This window comes from Euprymna scolopes, chromosome 9 (genome assembly GCF_053919585.1).
Source record: "Euprymna scolopes isolate OS-2025 chromosome 9, ASM5391958v1, whole genome shotgun sequence".
Taxonomy (NCBI): domain Eukaryota; kingdom Metazoa; phylum Mollusca; class Cephalopoda; order Sepiida; family Sepiolidae; genus Euprymna; species Euprymna scolopes.
The window spans coordinates 20,865,733-20,887,894 of NC_136490.1; the positions used below are offsets into that span (position 1 = coordinate 20,865,733).

Consider the following 22,162-nt stretch of genomic DNA (forward strand, 5'->3'; position numbering starts at 1 on the left):
ACATTGAAACTATAAACAATATGAAACAATAACTATCAAACATTGAAACAATCATTAAATCTAACAGAAATACAGTTTCTCACTTTAATCACTTTCTATTATTAGTAAATTAACTGAAATACAGGATCAGCTTAATTTGGAAAAACAAACTAATTCAAGATGTGATCACATGGTGGAATTCAACATATTATTTGCTGAAAATAAATTAAGAACAACAAAAAGCCTTTGTGATAGATAATATTTATAATATTCTTATCTTAACAACTTACCGATGGGAACTTGTTTGAAATAAAATATTTAGTTCCTGAGTCCATTTGAAGAAATCGCCAAAGAAGGAAGTCACAGAACTTCAACAATATCAATGACACTTATAAATTTAGCTGTGAAGTTATTTCTGCCAAAAGCTGTCCAATCTAATTCTAGTACTTCTGACTTTAGTGGAATCCTTCTTACCATTGTTAAACAATTCAGGTTATCAATGAAAACAAGATTTTCATCCTATCTAAATGATAAACTTGTGTATATCTAATCTTTCCTAGACCCATGATTCAAATATTAATTTTAACAGATTGGCATAGAAAACATATTTAGAATTTGATTCCACATCTACTTTACACTGATTATAATGAAGCAGAATCAACAGGATACACTACCCTGCTGAGGGTGAAGAAGCACGAACATGTGAAAATTACAACATAGCAGCTTTGAAACAAACTGACAAAAAAGTAATTAGTAAAAATGTCACAAAAGATGCTTTCATCATTTCTAATATAAGAAGACAGTAGGAAGTAAAAGTACAATTATTTCTAATTCAATTTCGGCCTTCATTTTTGAGGTGTGAAAAGTGAACATTGCATCATTTATAATAGCAAAATTGCACTGATGGACAATTTTTAAAGTATCATCAAATAAAACTGATTAAATGACATTAAATATGAACATTCAATATAATTCTATACATAATGATGTCTATTTTTTTAAACAATTCCAGCTGCACCTTAATTATGAGTCAATAAAAATGCTGATGTGTTCAATTTTGGTGGTGGAAATAAGACCAAATATCATAAGCATATACTAATTTCAAAATCATGTATTAAAAAAAACTATTAAAAGATCTGGAATTTTTCATGCCTAACCAAAACATATTCTAAAATGCTATGTCCAAATCTCAGCTCTTTACATCATGTACTTCTTAAATTGTATCCTCAAGAAAATGTAATAACTTTATGTATTATTTTTCACTTGGTTTATCGTGGCGATGTAATTAAGTAAACGTACATGTTCAACATGAATTTAATTTTAATAAAAGTAAGAACTGCATGTTATTAACTGTTATATCCCGTTTTGACGGTATATAATAACATGACAAAATACGCCGAGTGGAATGCGTAACAAAAAGGTTTATTCGTACTTCGAAAATAATACACAATACAAAATGGCTGCTCGCCTTGAAGTTGATATACGCGTAAATGAAGGTAAAGGAAAAAGGTAACTTGACGTGTGAGCGGAACGCTCGTCCTGGGAGCTTGGTTAATCCTGACTACACTTGGAGAGTGTAAGACGCGAGACGGTCGGACTAGTGCGTACCACTTGACTGACTCCAAGACAATGCAAGACGCTCTTTTATACACCGTTTCGTATCCGGTGCTATCCGTAATTATGTCCCTTATAACACCTCCCCCTGAAGCTGAAATCTTCCCGATTTTAGCTTTAATATCGCTTCTGTTTAGGATCAGGACTTAAATGCCTGACGACTTTCCTTTTACGTGTGCTCTTCCTTTTGGTCAGAGTTTCCTTTGGTAAAGAATTCTGTTCAGCCCGTGCGGTATGTTCAGGAGATACATTCATGGGTCCATGTATACCCACCGGTTTTGGAATGTCAAATGTGTCGCACAACGTTTCCATTGGAATTTCCTCTGTATTTTCCGAAATTCTGGAACGGATTTGATTAATATGTCTTTTACAGACAAAATTGGGACCTTGAATAGTATAGACCATGTTCCCAATTCTTTTCTTAACAATACCGTCCACCCAATGATTTTTTCCATTCTGAAAATTTTTTAAATAAACTTTATCTCCTGAGGAATAGCACTTTACATTAAAGTTTTCTTTTCTGGTAACTTTCTTTTTATCCGGTAGAAGTCTATCGAAAATGGATCTAATTTTTCTGGCGAACATAAGTTCTGCAGGGGATGAATTTACATCATTGTTTGGATTTGGGGTTACTCTGTAGATCGCTAGAAATGTTTGTATTGTCCGCTCATCTGTGTCAATGTTCATGTTTTTCCTTAATGCCCGCTTAAACGTGTCCACAAATTTTTCTGCCAACCCATTCGACCTAGGATGGTAAATAGGCGTCGTAATGTGCTGTATATCCAGTGAGTTGCAGAATTCTCTAAATTCGTAACCTGTGAATGCTGTACCATTGTCACTCACTATGGTCTTTGGTACACCAAACCGGCTGAAAATTTTGTCAAGTGCACTTACAGTGTTCCTTGATGTTGGATGTCTGATCTTGAATATCTCCGGCCATTTGGAGAAAGAGTCCACTACAATTAAGTAAAAAAAACCTTTTAGGGGTCCGGCATAATCAATATGCAGTCGTGACCAGGGCAAGTCCGTCTTTGGCCACGGGGTCATTTTTACAGGCGGATCTCGGGTTGCTAACTGACATCCTTTGCACGCTTTGACACAGTTTTCCACCTCTTTATCCATACCAGGCCAATACACGTAACCTCTAATTAGGGATTTCATCCTTGAAATGCCAGGATGACCTGTGTGAAATTCGTTTAGCTTTCTTTTTCGTAATACCTGTGGAATTACGATTCTATCGGCATACATAAGCACATCTTCGCAAATGGAAACAGGTGTAATTTCTCTTGCCATCTTATTTCTTTCCATCCGTCCTACTTGATTTTTCATTTGCTTTATAAAAACGTCTTTTGCAGCTTCTCTTTTAATCTCTTCTAGAGTTACCGGGAGTTCACGGATCATATTGCATATTGAATTTGAGCATTCGCTTTCATCTTTAAGAGCTGCAATTACCGTCTCTTCGAAACTTTCATTTCTTTTTGGAATCAACCTTGACAGTGCATCCACGTGTCCTAACTTTTTTGATGACACATGCTCCATCTTAAACTGATAGTTTAAGAGAGTTACAGCCCATCGCTGTAGTCGATTTGCAGTATGCGTAGGGATGCCTTTCTTCGATCCAAATATCGTGATTAGTGGTTTATGATCCGTCTGTAATATGAAGTTTCGTCCATGGAGAAAACGGTTAAACTTTTTGACTCCAAATATTATTGAGAGAGCCTCCTTTTCAATCTGGCTGTAGTTTTTCTCAGCTGCAATCAAAGTTCTTGACGCATGAGAGATTGCTTTTGTTGTTCCATCCTCATACTTGTGGAGTAATGCAGCACCAACTCCATAATCACTGGCGTCCGTTGCTAGTACAATCTCTTTCTCTGGATCGAAATGTGCTAATGCCAGATCTGATAGTAAACATTTCTTAATTTTCTGGAAAGCAGATTCACATTCCTTTGTCCAATTCCATCTACTGCCTTTTTTTAGTAGCTCGTTAAGAGGAGCTCTCAAATTATGTACATTAGGGATGTATATCGCATAGTATTGTACCAATCCCAGAAATGACTGTAGTTTTGATACTGAGTCTGGGGCAGGCATTTTATCAATTGCTTCGGTCCATTGTGGATCTGGCCTTCGTCCATCTTTGTCAATTATTTGACCCAGGTATTTGATCCTTTTCATGAAGAAATCACATTTCTCCGGACTCAGTCTGAAACCAAACCCCTCTATTCTCTTAAGTACTTCTCTCACGTGCTTCTTGTGCTCTTGCAAATTACTGCTCTTTATCAAGATATCGTCAAGGTATGCCATCGCAAATTCCAACCCTGCGAGCATCGTATCCATTATCTGTTGAAACAAAGCAGGGGCGACCTTTAAGCCAAAAGGAAGCCTCTTTAGGTTGAAGATACCCTTGTGCGTATTAATGCACAGGTACTTTGAACATTCATCATTGACCTTGATTTGCAAGTACGCGTCTGAGAGGTCTATCTTGGAAAAAATTTTTCCTCCGTTTAGTTTTGAGAATAGATCTTCTGCCGACAGAAGGGGATAATTGTGGTCCTTTAAACAGTCATTAAGGCCTGTTGAGAAGTCCGCACAGACCCTGATTTTGTTATTTTTTTTCTTCACATATACCGTCGGGCTGGCCCAATCCGTATGGTCAACTTTTTCAATAACCTCTAACTGTTGAAATCTTTCCAACTCCTTCTCAATTGCGTCCACCGATGAAAACGGTACATTTCTTTTAGGTTTGAACACTGGGGTGGCATCTTTCTTCACTTCAAATTGTGCTTCTACTTTCACACAATGTCCAAGTCCTTCAGCAAAAACCCTTGGAAATTCTGCTTTTACATCGTCCAGAAAGTCTTCCACTTGGTTTGCTTTCTCTGTGTTCAACCTATTACAAAAAGAATTAACTGGTCGCTCCCATAAGTTAAACAGGACAAACCAATCCACTCCAAACAGACTTGCTTGTGTTCCTTCCTGGAACCGCGTACACTTTGGACGTGCGTGTCTGACCATCAATTGTCACGTTGCACCTTAGTTCTCCTTTAAATTCCAACTTTTTGCCGCACACACTCCTCGCCATCTTGCTGGTTTCCATTAGTTCGGGGCGACCGATCCTTCTCCAGATATCTTCATCTATGATGCTGATGTCCGAACCACTATCCAGGAGTAATGTTACAGGATGTCCATTTATGTGAACACTGACATAATTACGCCTTTCGCAACTTTTCTCTTTCCTTGTGCGAAGCGCATTCACTTTGTCAGTCTTTCGTTTTTTCTTCTGGTCACAGTACGTTCCCTTGTGGCCTTTGAACCCACATTCGTAACATATCTTATTCCTGAACCAGCAGGTCTTTTTGGTGTGTCTCGTACTTCCGCAACATTCACAATTTTGGTACTTGTGCATTCTAGAGGTCCTTTGTTCTTGGGTCTTGTAAGTTCTAGGGGTCCTTTGCCTTTTTACATGTTGTACCTTGTAAACGCTTTTTTCTTCAATGCGGGTGTTGTCTCTCTTGATATTAATGAGACGTTGACATTCCTCGGTAACTTTTTGTAAAGTTATATTTGGGTCCGACTCCATAATTGTCAGGATCCGGGATCTGATATCTTTGTCCCTTGGTTCTGTGAGTCCCTGTACAAAGATTAAACATTTAAATAAATCCGCAGAAATTTAATTTAATTTAAATGATTCACATAAACAATTTACAATACAAGCATACTCTAAATAGTCTTCAGATTCCGATTTCTGTAAATTCAAACATTTATATCTAGAGTGGAAAAGGCTATCTCTTTTATCAAATATTCTAGACAACGTATTAATTGTCTCTTCAAAGGTCACTTCCTCCGGTTTTTTGGGTAAAATTAAGTTAGCGTACTTAGTGTTTTCGTCAGTACCCAGTTTTTGGAGCAACAGCGTGACTTTTTCTTCGTCGGTCCAATCCGAACACCTCTTTGTAAAAACTGTTTCATACCTTCTATAGTATGCTGGAAATGCAACGCCAGTATCGGGAGAGTAGTGAAATTCCGACAAAGAATTCGAAATACCTTCTGCAGAAAAATTCGTTTTTTTCTCAGTTGTCGAGGTTTGAATTAATTTTTCCAAATTCTTTTGTTGAGTCAACATTTGGCGTTGAAGTATTTTTGTTTGTTCTTGTTGTGCCTCTAAAGTTTTTTGTGTCATTTCTTGCTGTTGTTATTGCAGCTGTTGTTGTTGCACTAAGAATTGTTGTGTCATTTTTGACTGTTCCTGAACGCTAAGAGTTAGCACTTTCGTCAACTCAGCCAATTGTTCCATATTTAAAAAAAAATGTCTTTCTAAAATTTACAACAATGATTCCACAAAATTTCGTAAGTATACGTTTTTCGCCAATTAGCAACAAGTTTTGCAAGAATAAATGTTTCCACACAGTTCATACAATTTAGCAATAGTAATTCTGCCTAAACGTAATTTTACACAATAATACTTTTCAAATTTACACAACGAATAATGCCCGAAAATGAGCAAACTGTTTTTCAACAAAAATACGGTTGCACGAAAGAAAAAAAAAAAAATTAAATTATAACAATAGTCTGTTTAATTTAGAAAAACAAAAAATCGTAAAAGTTCTTTTTTTTTCTTCCAAAAACGTAATCCAAAGGTGCCGGGTTCGAATTCCGCCTGCGTTCCTCACATATTTTTTTCTTCAAAAAATATAAATAAAGTTCACTTTACCTTGTCAATATCTTTCAAGTACAATTTTATTACCTTTCCGAGAGTTCATATCGGAGAAATCCGTACTTTATGTAAGACAATTTCAAATAGTTCTTTGCCGTACGTGTTCAGTAACGAAATCCTTGTAAATTTGAATAGTACACAGTCCTATTAGTACGGTAATTTATCTCTGTTAAGAGATAAGAATCATCCTTGTCGCCAACTGTTATATCCCGTTTTGACGGTATATAATAACATGACAAAATATGCCGAGTGGAATGCGTAACAAAAAGGTTTATTCGTACTTCGAAAATAATACACAATACAAAATGGCTGCTCGCCTTGAAGTTGATATACGCGTAAATGAAGGTAAAGGAAAAAGGTAACTTAACGTGTGTGAGCGGAACGCTCATCCTGGGAGCTTGGTTAATCCTGACTACACTTGGAGAGTGTAAGACGCGAGACGGTCGGACTAATGCGTACCACTTGACTGACTCCAAGACAATGCAAGACGCTCTTTTATACACCGTTTCGTATCCGGTGCTATCCGTAATTATGTCCCTTATAACATTAACGATAGAGTTCTTTATACAATTAGTATTTCTTTGCGATTCTGTTAAATTTTTTGTTTGGCACTGATCACTTCATCCATTTGAAGTGGTTCCATCAACCTGTTCTCCAGTCAAGCACGCATAGAGAAAATGTTAAGTTTTGAAACATTGTATTGAACAAAGATGGCGGCATAGTTCAGATCAGTAACCAAGATGGCGATCAAGAATTAAATGCGGTCCATGGCGTAGTAAACGGCGAACTGATCGAATCCAAAATTCGACAATTTTTATAATAATTTTGGGACGTTTTCATTGGTTGTTTAGCACAGCCGTTGGTTATAAAAATGATTGGCGAATCCATTCGTCTCATACCCTCATTAGAGGTCAAAAACATTTTACAGAAAAAACTTCAGTTCTCATTCTTCAATGCTTGTGGCACAAATCACTTGTTTTGTATTGTTTATTAAATTGTTAGGTGAAAGTACAGACTAGTTAGAAAAACACCCTCTCCTCCACATGTTAAGAAATGCGTTTCCAAAAAGTTCTCTGCATAAATACTATTATTTTTTTATTGTTTTAACATTATTTTATTTTTGATTGGCTTTGTTCAGATTAACGCTATGATTGTTTAAAATGATTTATTTCCGGTTGGTGCAGGGCATTCTGCTTTACGTCGAATGCCCAGAAAAAGACCCTTCTGATTAATGTTTACTGATTTTAAAATAAGCAAACTAACTTGGCTATTTTTTAGAATAACAGAATATTTTTTATCTGGTAAAAATTAATTAGAAAGGACTTTTTCATGGCATATATGTAAAGCCGGAATTTTTTAATAAGAGATTCATTTTTTTTCTTTTCATATGATAATTTGGGATGCTATAAGATATATTAACAACTTACCAATGAGGACTTGTTCAAAAAATTGTCCAGCTAAAGAAATCACCAAAAAAGTAAGTCACCAAACTTCAACCAAATCGATGATAATACCTACAATTTTAGCTTTTGAGATTATTTCTTTCAATAACTGTCTTATCTAATTCTGATATTTTTTGACTTAAGTGGAATCCTTACCACTGTTGAACAATTCAATAGAAACAAAATTTACATTTTATCTAAATGATAAAAACTTGTGTCTACTTTCCTAGATCTAAGATTCACATTTAAATTTCAAAAGAATGACATGGAAAACACTAAGAATTGGATTCTATGTCTACTTTCTACTGATGACGAAAGTGAATCGGCAGGATACACTTTTTCAAGCTCTGTTGAGGGGCAAGAAGATCAAAGTAAAAAGAAAACTATTGATTTTTTTCAAATGGATTCAGTAACTGGACAATTTTTTGGACAAGTCCCCAATTGTTAAGTTGTTAAGGTAGGAATTTTATAGTGTCACAAATTCTCATATGAGGAAAATGAACGCATCTCTTATTAAAAAATTCTGGTGTGTACGAATCATTCTGTTTTACATATATGCCATGAAAAGTCCTTTCTGATTAATTTTTACCAGATGAAAAATATTCTGTTATTCTGAAAAACAGCCAAGTCTATTAGCTTATTTTTTAAAATTAATCAGAAGGGACTTTTTTCTGGGCATTCAACATAAAACAGAATGTTTATGACATTTGGTACTTTATTTCCACCACCAAAATTGAACACATCAGCATTTTTATCGACTTATAATTAAGTTGCAGCTAAAATTGTTTTAAAAAAATAGGCATAATCATCATTATTCATAGAATTATATTGAAGGTTCATATTTACTGTCATTTAATTCAGTTTTATTTGATGATACTTTAAAAATTGTCCATCAGTGCAATTTTACTATTATAAATGATGCAATGTTCACTTTTCACACGTACTTTTACCACCTACTGTCTTCTTAGAAGTGATGAAAGCATCTTTTGTTACGGGTTACTTTTTTGTCAGTTTGTTTCAAAGTTGCCATTTTGTAATTTACACATGTTCGTGCTTCTTCATCCTCAGCATAAGGGTAGTGTATACTGCTGATCATCAGTGAAAAGATGTAGAATCCAATTCTAAATATGTTTTCTATGTCAATCTTTTAAAATTAATATTTGAATCATGGGTCTAGGAAAGTAGACATACACAAGTTTTTCGCATTTAGTTTGGATGAAAATCTTGTTTCCATTGATAACCTGAATTATTCAACAATGGTAAGAAAGATTCCACTAAAGTCAGAAATATTAGAATTAGATTGGACAGCTTTCGACAGTGATAACTTCAGAGCTAAATTTATAAGTATCACTGATATTGTTGATGTTCTGTAACTTGCTCCTTTGGTGATTTCTTCAAATGAACTCAGTTTTTCTTTATTTAAATTCTTTTTTTTTTATATTGCGTCTTCGGTGATCGGGAGATCCTATTTATTAAAAAGGATAAAAGGTGATAACATACTACAAACATTAAATTAGTGTATCAGCATACTAATTTGATGTTCATATCACCTTATACCCTTCTTTTTAATAAATAGGATCACCCAATTGAATAATTTATAATCTAGAAACCATGACACACGTACGTTAAAGGTATTACAGTATTAATATATAGATTATTATTATTATTATTGTGGTGGTGATGGTGGTGGTGGTGCTGGCAAATACTTGAAGGTAAAAATAACTTACTCACTCCTGAGAGTATCCTATATCCCATGCATAGAGTATTGTTACCACATCTGGGTTGGTGCATCAACCACTAGTTTCCCCTTTTTGGACATCTCATTACTCAAGTCCTCACATAGTTCCCAATTAGTAGATCCTTAAGTGCAAGTATGCCTCATTTGGATTGAATAAGAGTTAAAAAAATATTTTTTTTTTAAAAACCTTAGTAACTGGGAGGAAAAAAATGGAAGCTAAGAAAATAGGTATTTGATCTAAGAAAAAAAATTGCTCCAAAAATTGGCGTTTTAAATCAGGGTTTCCCAATAGGGTTCATACCGCCCATTGGTGGGAGGGTGTTACGAGACTTGAGGTAGGCCGGGGGGTGGGGGTGTAAATGTATCATATAGGTGGGGGGAGGTCTCTTAGATCCTGGGGAGAGTGGGGATGGGGGTGAAAGACTTTGTGATTCACAATTCATGCGAAAATTGATTGCATCACACTGATTTTTAATTGGAAAAATTAATTCAAGAACCACATCCCGTAATATTGAATAAACTATTATGAATATTCAATTATTTATTTTAACTGTAATTATGTACTAATACAGGGTGACCAAAAAAAACGGGCCCCAACTCTAATTAAGCCCCGTTTCTTAGTGTTTTGTCCGAATGAAATGAAACTTTGGTCATAACTAATTTATTATATTCAAAACATCACATCAAAACACTAGGGTCTTTAGCCTTTTTTTCTCCGTTGACTGTAAAATGCTCAGAATAACAATTGAATGTCCTCTGATTTTTGGGGGGGTCACCCTGTACTATTACTAACATTATTGTGTAAGGATGCATGTAACAAGGGAGCGGTAACGGGTATCCGAGTCGTCATTTGCTGAAAAAGTTTGGGATACCCTGTTTTAAGTTATTTCCGTCAAGCAACCTCTGGTCATATTGCCAGTCAATTTGATATGATGAAATTCATAACTGCTTCACTAAGACAGTTTATTATTATATTTATCAAATTGGCATCTCTTCAATAATTTCAGTTGATTGTTTTTTTGTTTTTTTTTGCTTAACTTTCATCTGGCAACAGATGTGCTCGATCTTTTTTGACTAAACATTGGTGAGATTTATCAGTATTTATGACCGACATTGTCGACATTTTCATAGTTTAAACAATCGGGGAAAGTGGATCTCGCTGTTTGTAATTGAGTAACAGGTCACCTGCACTGATGGCTTGTGGCCAAAACTAATTCATCAGGATTAAATAATTACAGGCGATATGCAAATGAGTTGATTTCATCAACCGTTTGACATAATTTTCTATACATTTATTATCTCAGTCTGTCTTTTCTCTTATCTATCCTTATTCATTATTATATTAAATTGATCAACATTTTTTCCCCAAGGCTTTTTTTACTATATACTTTAACTAGCATGGTTGCAGTCTCGAGAGTTTTCCCTCGGCACCAAAGCCAAGAGACTAACGCCATTGTTGAGATGGCTTGTTTGTTATTGACTGAGGTATATTTCTGGTACTGTACAGTTCTAGAAGTTCCATTCGCCCAGGCTTTGTCTTCTCCCTTTGAGAAAAGAGTTTATTGCTAATCACCTAAGGCACGTCTATTTAGGAATGCTGACCTGGCTGTCCAAACATCTTTTCAGAGTACTTTTTTCTCTAGGATGCTGGCTTTTCACATCCTACTTTCCGACCCTTGTGTCACATCGTCTTGCATAGGAAAAAGATAAATAACTTCTGTTGTTCGGAGACTTGTGAGACATACCAGTCGAAAATCCATTCTCGAAAATCAGTCCAGCAGAAACTGGGTTATTTCAGTGGCCTTTAATATATCGGGCTGAAGTATTATTCCTGAGTAGTCCTAGGAGGACCATCTTTCCAGACCTTGCCGCCCATCTTTTGGATGGAGTTAATTTATTGCTAACTGCTTGAGGCACATCAACTGTTATATGCCGATGTGGCTGCCCAAGCAATTTTTAATTGGCCAGATTGCTCCTTCTTTAGGGGAGCTAGTTTGATTTTCCTCACCTTCCAATCTTGTGTCACATCTTCAGAGAAAGGAAGTAAATAATGTTTGTTTATTATCTGCTAGCAGGAAAACTTGACGTTGCCTGGGATTGAATGATCAACACACACACAAAATGAATATTTAAAAAAAAAAGCAATGTCAAAATAATATATCAACTTTGTGGGTGTGTTATGATATGCAGTAGAACCCTTGGATACGGCATTAAAATTTTGTAAAAAAATACAGTACAGTATATAATACACATGTATATAATTAAATAACGTTATCAATAAAACCATAAGGTGGGACAAATACCTTAACCAGCGGCCGGAAAAATATCATATTCCATATCGTAAGCTGAAAAAAACTAAGGTCACTGTATCCCGGGGTTCTACTTTACAGTTTTTAAACTTTTAATTGCATACAAACACTCAAGCAACTTTATACCAAAGATAACACAAAATGCATGCTAAAGTGTGTGATGAGCATGCGTGAAAGCGCTAAAGAATTGTATGCCAATGTCTAGGTCAGGCCTACCTAAAGCAAATATGAGTTCGTCCAAAGGCCGATAAGTCATTCAGCGAGTAACTCCCAGGATTGCTCTGGTAACATGTCGTGTTGAGTCATTGCGTTCCAAAACGCATTGAATCGTCAGAGGTGTTCGGATTCGAATCAATGGAGTTGTTCAGAATCATGTTGTGTCGAATCGTCGAAGGTGTTCGGATTCAAATTGATGGTTTTGTTCCGAATTGTGTTGAATTGTTGGAGGTGTTTGGGTTTGAATCAACGGTGTTGTTTGAGATCGTGTTGTATCGAATCAATGGAGAGTTTGGGTTCAAATCAACGGTGTTGTTCAGGACTGTCATGTCGAATAAACTGGTTTGAATTGATGGTGTTATTCGGGACCATGTCATGTCGAATCAACGGAAGTGTTCCGGTTTGAATCGACGGTGTTGTTCGGGATCGTGTCATGTCAAATCAACGGAGGTGTTCGGGTTTGAATTAATGGAGTTGCTCAGGATCGTGTTGGGACCATGCTGCTGCGTGTTATATTGCTTTTTTGTTGTTCTCTTTCTTGTGAAGCAACAAAGCGTATGCTTTAGTTCTGAGATTGAAATCTGTTTAAAACAATTGTTTTAATTTTTTTTACTTAACTGTAATTTATAATTAACTGAACAAGTCACTTATCTCTATTTTAGCTTCACCTCTAATGTTTCTTGGTGTCGTTGTGAACATTTAGAGTGGTTTTTCTTTTCAGCTTGCCCATCTAATTTATATACATGTGTATCTTTATTTTTAAGCAACATTGAGCCTGATCAGTACCAGATGGGTGTCCATTTGGGAATACCAGGCGCTGTATATAGGAGTACATCAACACCTCCCTGCAAGAGCTGCAAAAACTAAACATTGTCATTTCCCCTGATGAGGATATACATATGACTGTGGACCACTTGTGAATTTCATACTCCCATGAAACTTTCTCCTTTGAAGGAAGCTGATTCAACCCGCCATGGATGAATGCTGCTCTAGTACAGTACAGATATAAATAGTAAATTATACGTCCAAGTAATTAGTCTCTTTAATTTCATAGAATAATAATAAGAAAAAGAAAAATGGAGAAATCTTATAACTTAAATCTACCCCCTACTCCATGTAAAAAAGGTATCGGACTTGGCCAAAATAGTTGTGAAGGTCAGAAATTTCTAAACAATGGTAAAATATGATTTTTTTATTACTTGAACCTGTGTACTAAGCAACATCATATTAAACATTAGCAGCAGCTGACTTGAAGTATGATATAGTTTGTAAACAAGGCAACTGATTTTTTCTAGACCGTCCCCCTAAGTAATCCAATTTACAAAATTCCCACTACTTATGTTTATTACACTATAATCACATTGACTAATGTATGCCTATTAACCCTTATCCTCGAGTGGCCTCCGGGCCTTGATAAGTGGTGATTCCTGTGGGGGGGGGCTCTTTGGCAGTGTATTTTATACCAGCGAAGGTTTCTTATTTTTTTACTTGGGTGTCATCACTTATCAAGGACTGAAGGCCACTCAAGGATAAAGGTTAATAAATGTAAGCTAGTAGTTGGCTTGACAATCATTTTCACAAACCAAGGATTGACTTGATAGCACCAGACTCTTCCTTATTCGGGCCAAATTATGGTTTGGCCATGACTGTAAAGATCCACCATCTTAGGTATAACCTCCTTTTTTTTTGAAAAGCGTGGTGTTTTTTTTTTTTTTTACCAGCCTCCTGAGGCGGCTTGATCGTAAAATGTGGACGGGTTCGTCTTGGATAGTTTTATGTCAAACCAGAGTGCGATCTTCAGGGAATTTGTTTTCCTTACCTTTGAACTTTGGCCCATATCTTGTTGCAGGTGGAAAGCGAAGGTTTTCAAGTTAACTTGTCTATTGCCTCCAGGCCGATCAACCGTAAAAACTTCTGTTCCAGTGTAGCAAGCAAAGCTAACTCTGCCAGTACACTTCTTTGGTGTTCTGTGTTTCTACGTCCAGCTATCATTTGTCCAGCAATCATGTTGTTGAATAGTCTACTTGCTGCCAACAAATTTGAACGTTGAATCCTAAATTTAAATCTGTTGCTCTTCCCTTTTTGCATATATACTCTTGAAATAATTGACCATCTTGTCATGAACCATTTTTAGCTGTTTCACTCTTGAAAAAGCCTGTGAAACAGGTTAGTCGGGAGTATTTATGTCAAGGAGGCACTAGTGCTATGAGTTTGTTGGAGCACATTTGAGTAAAGTACTTGTAAAACAATCACAGAGATGTAACATGGTGGTGATGAGACAGAGGCTGGAGTATTATTAACAGTATGAGACCTATTAGATGGATTCTTTTTACTCTGTCAAATAGAGAGACACTAGTGGTTGATGCACTAGCCCATATATGGAAACAATACTCTATGCATTAGTGAATAGTGGCGTTGTAGAAATATAGGATACTGCCAGGAGTGACTTTTTCTAGCATAGTATATCTTGACAATGTCTTTTCTGTGTAGACAAAAAGTGGCTTTGTAGAGATATAAGATATTTCCGAAGCAATGAAAAAAGAATGAAATCATTTTTGATGGTACTGGTACATTGATAAGTTGGGAAAATGGAAACGGCACTAACTCTATGCGAGTTTAACCGGCTTCCTCCAAAGGAGGAAGTTCCATGGGACTATGAAATACACAAGCAGTCCATAGTCGCATGTATATCTCTGCTAGGTTAGGTGACGACATTAGATTTTTACAACTCTTGCAAGAGGTGTTGACATCCTCCTACATACAGCACCTGGAATTCTCAAATTGGTTACCCATCTGGTACTGACCAGGCTTAACTTCGGTGATCTAACGAGAACTGGTATGTCAACGTGATTATGCTGATAATTTAATGAAATAAAAAAAATGCAACCTTGGATTTTTGGTGGCGGTATATGCTCTTTGCATGTTTTTTTTTGTTTTTTTTTCATTTTTGTTATATTGATAATGTCTATCAATTGTTATAAGTTTTAATTTTTTTTTTTACTTTTTGCATTTTAAATCTGATAATTTCTTTCTTTTTTTTTTTTTTTTTTTTTTTTTTGACAGAATGGGGCCGAGCGTTTCCTCAGAACCATCACCTCGTCAATCTCCTGTCGCTCAACAAAGCCACTGAAGGTTGCATCTTCTGCGAACCATGTCTAAAACAACACAAACGCCAACTTGCAAACTCCTGGTGCAAATCCTGCTCTGCGGGACTTTGCTCAATGTGCGCCAACGAGCACGCGTCCAGTTCAAATCCACTTGCCACGGATCACCAGGTCTTGACTCTCAGTGCTGCTTTGGCCCAAATCCCTTCTGGCCCAAGTTGCCCTCAGCACAGCTCGAAAGAGATGGAATTGTTTTGTACAAAATGCGAACAGATGATATGTTGCTTGTGTTTTTTTGACACGCACCGGAAATGTGATAGTTACGTTCATTCACTGCTCACGGTCTACCCCGACAAACGGGATGCTGCTAAAGCAAGTAAGATTGAGTTGATGGCAAAGAGAGAGAAGGCTGAGGAGATGGTTAGGCACGTCTTGAAGCAGAAGGAGGAAGTGACGCGAGCAAAGGACGAGGTGAAAGAGCAGATTGGTAGTCTGCGAATGAGAATTGAAGAGACCCTAAGAGAAAGAGAGAAGGATATCTATTTGGATTTATTCCAACTTCATGATGAACAGCAGAAATATCTGGACATGTTGCTTGACCAAGCCAGCGGCATCGTTGACTCTCTGTCTCGTCATCTTACAACCCTGGACAGTGCGATGGAATCTCCATGTTCGCAGTTCATGAACATTTACCAAAACATGATCCAGGATCGTGCGATCCAACTACCACAGCCAACCCGCCTCCACCATACGTTGAAATTCTCCCCCAACCAAGATTATTTCGATTTTTGCAGGAATTTTGAGGTACACCAGTTTGGAAAGGTTTTCCTCGAGCCTGAAAAGTTATTAAAAGAAGAAACAGTATCCCACAGAACCAAGCCGCCATCCGTTAAGGAACAGAATGACTTCGGGACATCTTTTCGTTTGAAAGGCAGCCAAGATTGTGAATCTGAGTTGCTTTCCCAATTTTTGAAACCGTCTCTCCCAAAACGGATCGGTCAGTTTACAGCCAAACTCTTTGGGGAAACTGACTACAGATCATACAGCGAGGTAGTATGTTTGCTAAATGGACGTTTGATTGTTAGCGACAGCATCAATTGTAGTATCAAACAGTTTAACAGACAGGGTCATTTAGTTGGCTGTTTGCACACAAGTACACAACCTTTTGGCATTTGCATCTGGTCAGAAGATGAAGTTGCCATTGCTTTTCCGTATTCCTGGGAGATCCGCCTTGTCAAACATGTAAATATGATTCTCCCAGCGTCATGCTTTAGCTTACCTACAAGTAACCAGTACCGATGTATCGTATCCAATCGGAATAATCATTTGCTGTGTAGTACGCTCGACACACAATCAGTTGACATCATTTCTATTCAGTCAAACAGCATTCAAGTTCTTCAACAAATCGATATGTTATCGATTTCTCCTGATATTGTTTCGTCAGTGAGTCAGCTCACCACGACCCCTGATGGGGACATTTTTCTTGTTGACCAAAACAGTAACTGTTTAGTATGTTTGGACTTCAAGGGTCGGGTTAATTTTATATTTCGAGGCAGCGAAAGTCACAATAGTGTGTGTCTGTGTGGCGTGTCTGGTGTGGTTGCCAATAACGACTATATTTACCTTGCAGACACTTGGAGATCTCGAATTGTCCGCCTTTTTCGGGATGGGCGTCTAGATAGAATCTTTCTGACGAGGGAGAATTCTGTTTTGCGGCCACAGGCTGTGGACTTGTCTACCGATGGAAAACTGATTATTCTTGAACGTAGTCCGATGTTTATGGTGCATATGTTTGAGGTCGTCTAAGCCGTTTCTTTTTTAATTTTTATTTTAAATATTTATTTATTTTTTTTTGTTGTTTTTGAGTTTTCTTTGTTGCTTTATACTTGAAGTATTTTGATCAAAACAAATCAATGGATATCTCGCATATTTACTGATTCAAGCAGCTTCCTGCTTTGAAACTCATCCACAGTAAACTGTGTTATTTAATCTGAAGACCCCATTAAAAATGTAGGTCAACGCATAAGAATATCTGGAAACTGATTATTTTCATTGAAATATGTTTATTTACAGAAATTTCTTTTTCAATAAAATTTTTACAAGAAAAATATTTACAGAGATGATTAATACTGAAAGTAAAATATTCTGTTTAGATATAAGTGAAAATAATCTTTTTTTTTTTAATCTAATAAATTAAATAAATGGAACATAAAATGAATAAATGTTTACTTAACATAATTAAAAATATGAATTTTTCACATATAATATATTGAATAGAAATAAAACTGTAATTAAAAGAAAATTCACATTAACTAACTCCATTTACTGTGGACAAATTTCAAAACAGGAAGTTGTTTGGATTTTTAAATATGCAAAACAACCAATCAAATTAATTGAAGAGTTCATATAATATGAATTTTGATGCTGAAAAATCTTAATTTCTATTTTGTTAAGGGGCCATATGTATAAAATGAAACAAATCAAAAGTGAAATTTTTTTACTTGTATAATGTGATAAATTATATATTGTAACACATGGGATAAAAGGTGGGGATTTAAGCAACAACTAAACATAGGGGTATGAAAATAAATTTTCGAGAAGAATGAAAATTGTGTATCTTTGTGACAGGTTACCAGAAGGGGAGGGGTACAAGGGAATTTTCGGGAAAGCAAGATCCCAATATCTTATCGCACATGTGACACAGACAAAAATAAAGGCATGAGACCTGGGAACCGAACACGACAAAAACGCGAGAAGGAACGGAACAAAAACACAAGTGGTAATATTTTCGAAATTAAATTTTATTATAAAACAATGACTAACTATGGTAGGGGAGGAATGATGCACTTAAGTGAAAATAAAAAAAAAAAGAACACAGAATTATGGGGAGGGGTATTTTTGTCTACTATTCAAGGATGCCAACAAGAAATATATCAAAACAAAAAGTGTATCTTTAGTGCAAATGATGGCAAAATGAATTCAGTGTCTTAATATACGAGAGAGGGAAATATTCACGGAGATGACTTACTGAGTTTATTTCCTTTTTCTTTTTAATCTTTTCTTTCTTTTCGTTCCAAGCGGTTGGTCAATATGTCTTTAATATCCGTCCCTCCGGATTAAAACGCACGTGTGTAAAGTTCAACATTTATCGCATCCTTTCGCCGCTGGTATGGAGTTTCTCCCAGGCGTTATCTCCTTTTGCTGTTGGTATGGAATTTTTCCCAGGCGTTATCTCCTTTCGCTGTTCAGGCGGGGGGGGGGGTTGATACCTCTCGACGGCATCGCTGCCTCTGTCGATGGGGTGGGACTTTCGCACATCCTTCTGGCAAGGCCTTTTCTCTTTTTTTTTCTTTGTCTCTCTCTCTCTCTCCCTCTTCTCAGTATCTTCCTTACCCCCTTTCTTTCCTTCATTCTTCGTTGCCTAGCAACCCGCACGGGTGGATGGATTTCTGGGCAAATGACCCGGTCATCTCGCTAGCTTGTGTATCAAAAGGCTTTTCTCACCTCTCTCTCCTTTCCTATACTCACTGTCTCTCTCTCTCTCTTTAGGTTAAGCCTCTCCCTCTTTTTTCCTATACTCTCTTTTTTCTATCTCTCTTGACACTATGTTCATTTGCCTCAGTGATAAGATAAAATAAAATAACAAAAACAATACATTTCTCATTGGCCCAAAATTAAATATTTCGATTTTTAATTAATTACGTAATCTAAGACTTGGGCGCTATCAACTAGAATCGAAACCAAAACATTTAACGCTCCAGCATTAGTTACCGTTTAAACGTTTCGATTTTTAATTAATTACGTAATTCAAGTTATGGATTAGGTCACAATAAATATATATATATATATATATACTTTTAAGATATATATATATATATATAATTATATACTTTTAAGATATATATATAACTATTTCATTTATTCACATAAATTTACTATACGAAAGTATAGATTTATGCGTAAACTTTAAGTATTTACTTCAAAAGTGCTCAATACGTAGGTAGAGCTAGTTAGTAATTTATAAAATATATATGGCGATTAAGCTACACTGAATATTCTGCGTTTCATCCAACTATAGGATTCGTCAGGCTTATGCGCATAAGCCTGACGAATTCTATAGTTGGATGAAACGCAGAATATTCAGTGTAGCTTAATCGCCATATATATTTCATAAATTACTATATATATATATATATATATATATATATATATATATATATATATATACTTTTAAGATATATATATATATATATATATACTTTTAAGATATATATATATATATATATATACTTTTAAGATATATATATATATATATACTTTTAAGATATATATATATATATATATACTTTTAAGATATATATATATATATATACTTTTAAGATATATATATATATATATACTTTTAAGATATATATATATATACTTTTAAGATATATATATATATATATACTTTTAAGATATATATATATATATATACTTTTAAGATATATATATATATATATACTTTTAAGATATATATATATATATATACTTTTAAGATATATATATATATATATACTTTTAAGATATATATATATATATATACTTTTAAGATATATATATATATATATATATATATATACTTTTAAGATATATATATATATATATACTTTTAAGATATATATATATATATACTTTTAATATATATATATACTTTTAAGATATATATATATATACTTTTAAGATATATATATATATACTTTTAAGATATATATATATATATATACTTTTAAGATATATATATATATATATATACTTTTAAGATATATATATATATACTTTTAAGATATATATATATATACTTTTAAGATATATATATATACTTTTAATATATATATATATACTTTTAATATATATATATATATATACTTTTAATATATATATATATATATATATACTTTTAAGATATATATATATACTTTTAAGATATATATATATATATATATATATATACTTTTAATATATATATATATATACTTTTAAGATATATATATATATATACTTTTAAGATATATATATATATATATATACTTTTAAGATATATATATATACTTTTAAGATATATATATATATACTTTTAAGATATATATATATATATACTTTTAAGATATATATATATATATACTTTTAAGATATATATATATATATACTTTTAAGATATATATATATATATATACTTTTAAGATATATATATATACTTTTAAGATATATATATATATATATACTTTTAAGATATATATATATATATATATACTTTTAAGATATATATATATATACTTTTCATATATATATATATATATACTTTTCATATATATATATATATATATACTTTTAAGATATATATATATATATATATATATATATTTTTACGGTATATATATATATACTTTTAAGGTATATATATATATATATACACTTTAAAGGTATATATATATATATATATATATATACACTTTAAAGGTATATATATATATATATATACTTTTAAGGTATATATATATATACTTTTAAGGTATATATATATATACTTTTAAGGTATATATATATATATATATATATATACACTTTAAAGGTATATATATATATATATATATATACACTTTAAAGGTATATATATATATATATATATACACTTTAAAGGTATATATATATATATATATATATACACTTTGAAGATATATATATATATATATATATATATATATATATATACTTTTAAGGTATATATATATACTTTTAAGGTATATATATATACTTTTAAGGTATATATATATATATATACTTTTAAGGTATATGTATATATACTTTTAAGGTATATATATATATATATATACTTTTAAGGTATATATATATATATATATATATATATATATATATATATACTTTTAAGGTATATATATATATATATATATACTTTTAAGGTATATATATATATATATATATATATATATATATATACTTTTAAGGTATATATATATATATATATATATACTTTTAAGGTATATATATATATATATATACTTTTAAGGTATATATATATATATATATATATACTTTTAAGGTATATATATATATATATATATATATATATATATATATATATATATATACTTTTAAGGTATATATATATATATATATATATACTTTTAAGTATATATATATATATATACTTTTAAGGTATATATATATATATATACTTTTAAGGTATATATATATATATATATATACTTTTAAGGTATATATATATATATACTTTTAAGGTATATATATATATATATATATATACTTTTAAGGTATATATATATACTTTTAAGGTATATATATATATATATATATATATATATACTTTTAAGGTATATATATATATATATATATATACTTTTAAGGTATATATATATATATATACTTTTAAGGTATATATATATATATATATATACTTTTAAGGTATATATATATATATATATACTTTTAAGGTATATATATATATATATATACTTTTAAGGTATATATATATATATATATATACTTTTAAGGTATATATATATATATATACTTTTAAGGTATATATATATATATATATATATATACTTTTAAGGTATATATATATATATATATATATATATATACTTTTAAGGTATATATATATATATATATATACTTTTAAGGTATATATATATATATATATATACTTTTAAGGTATATATATATATATATACTTTTAAGGTATATATATATATATATATATACTTTTAAGGTATATATATATATATATATACTTTTAAGGTATATATATATACTTTTAAGGTATATATATATACTTTTAAGGTATATATATATATATATATATATACATACTTTTAAGGTATATATATATATATATATACATACTTTTAAGGTATATATATATATACTTTTAAGGTATATATATATATATATATATATACACTTTTAATGTATATATATATACTTTTAAGGTATATATATATATATGTATATATATATATATATAT

The 22,162-nt window shown here is 32.7% G+C and overlaps 1 protein-coding gene across 2 annotated transcripts in view; it reads left to right on the plus strand.

The window, feature by feature from the left end:
- LOC145284454 (uncharacterized) overlaps window positions 1-16,963 on the plus strand; it is an 86,078-nt gene extending 69,115 nt beyond the window's left edge. For both annotated transcript variants that reach the window (XM_080133280.1, XM_080133279.1), the window contains one exon: window positions 15,073-16,963. In XM_080133280.1, coding sequence (XP_079989406.1) covers window positions 15,073-16,919 — 1,847 coding nt within the window. In that variant the 3' untranslated portion in view covers window positions 16,920-16,963. The remainder of the gene's footprint in view (window positions 1-15,072) is intronic.
- Window positions 16,964-22,162: the final 5,199 nt, after the last annotated feature.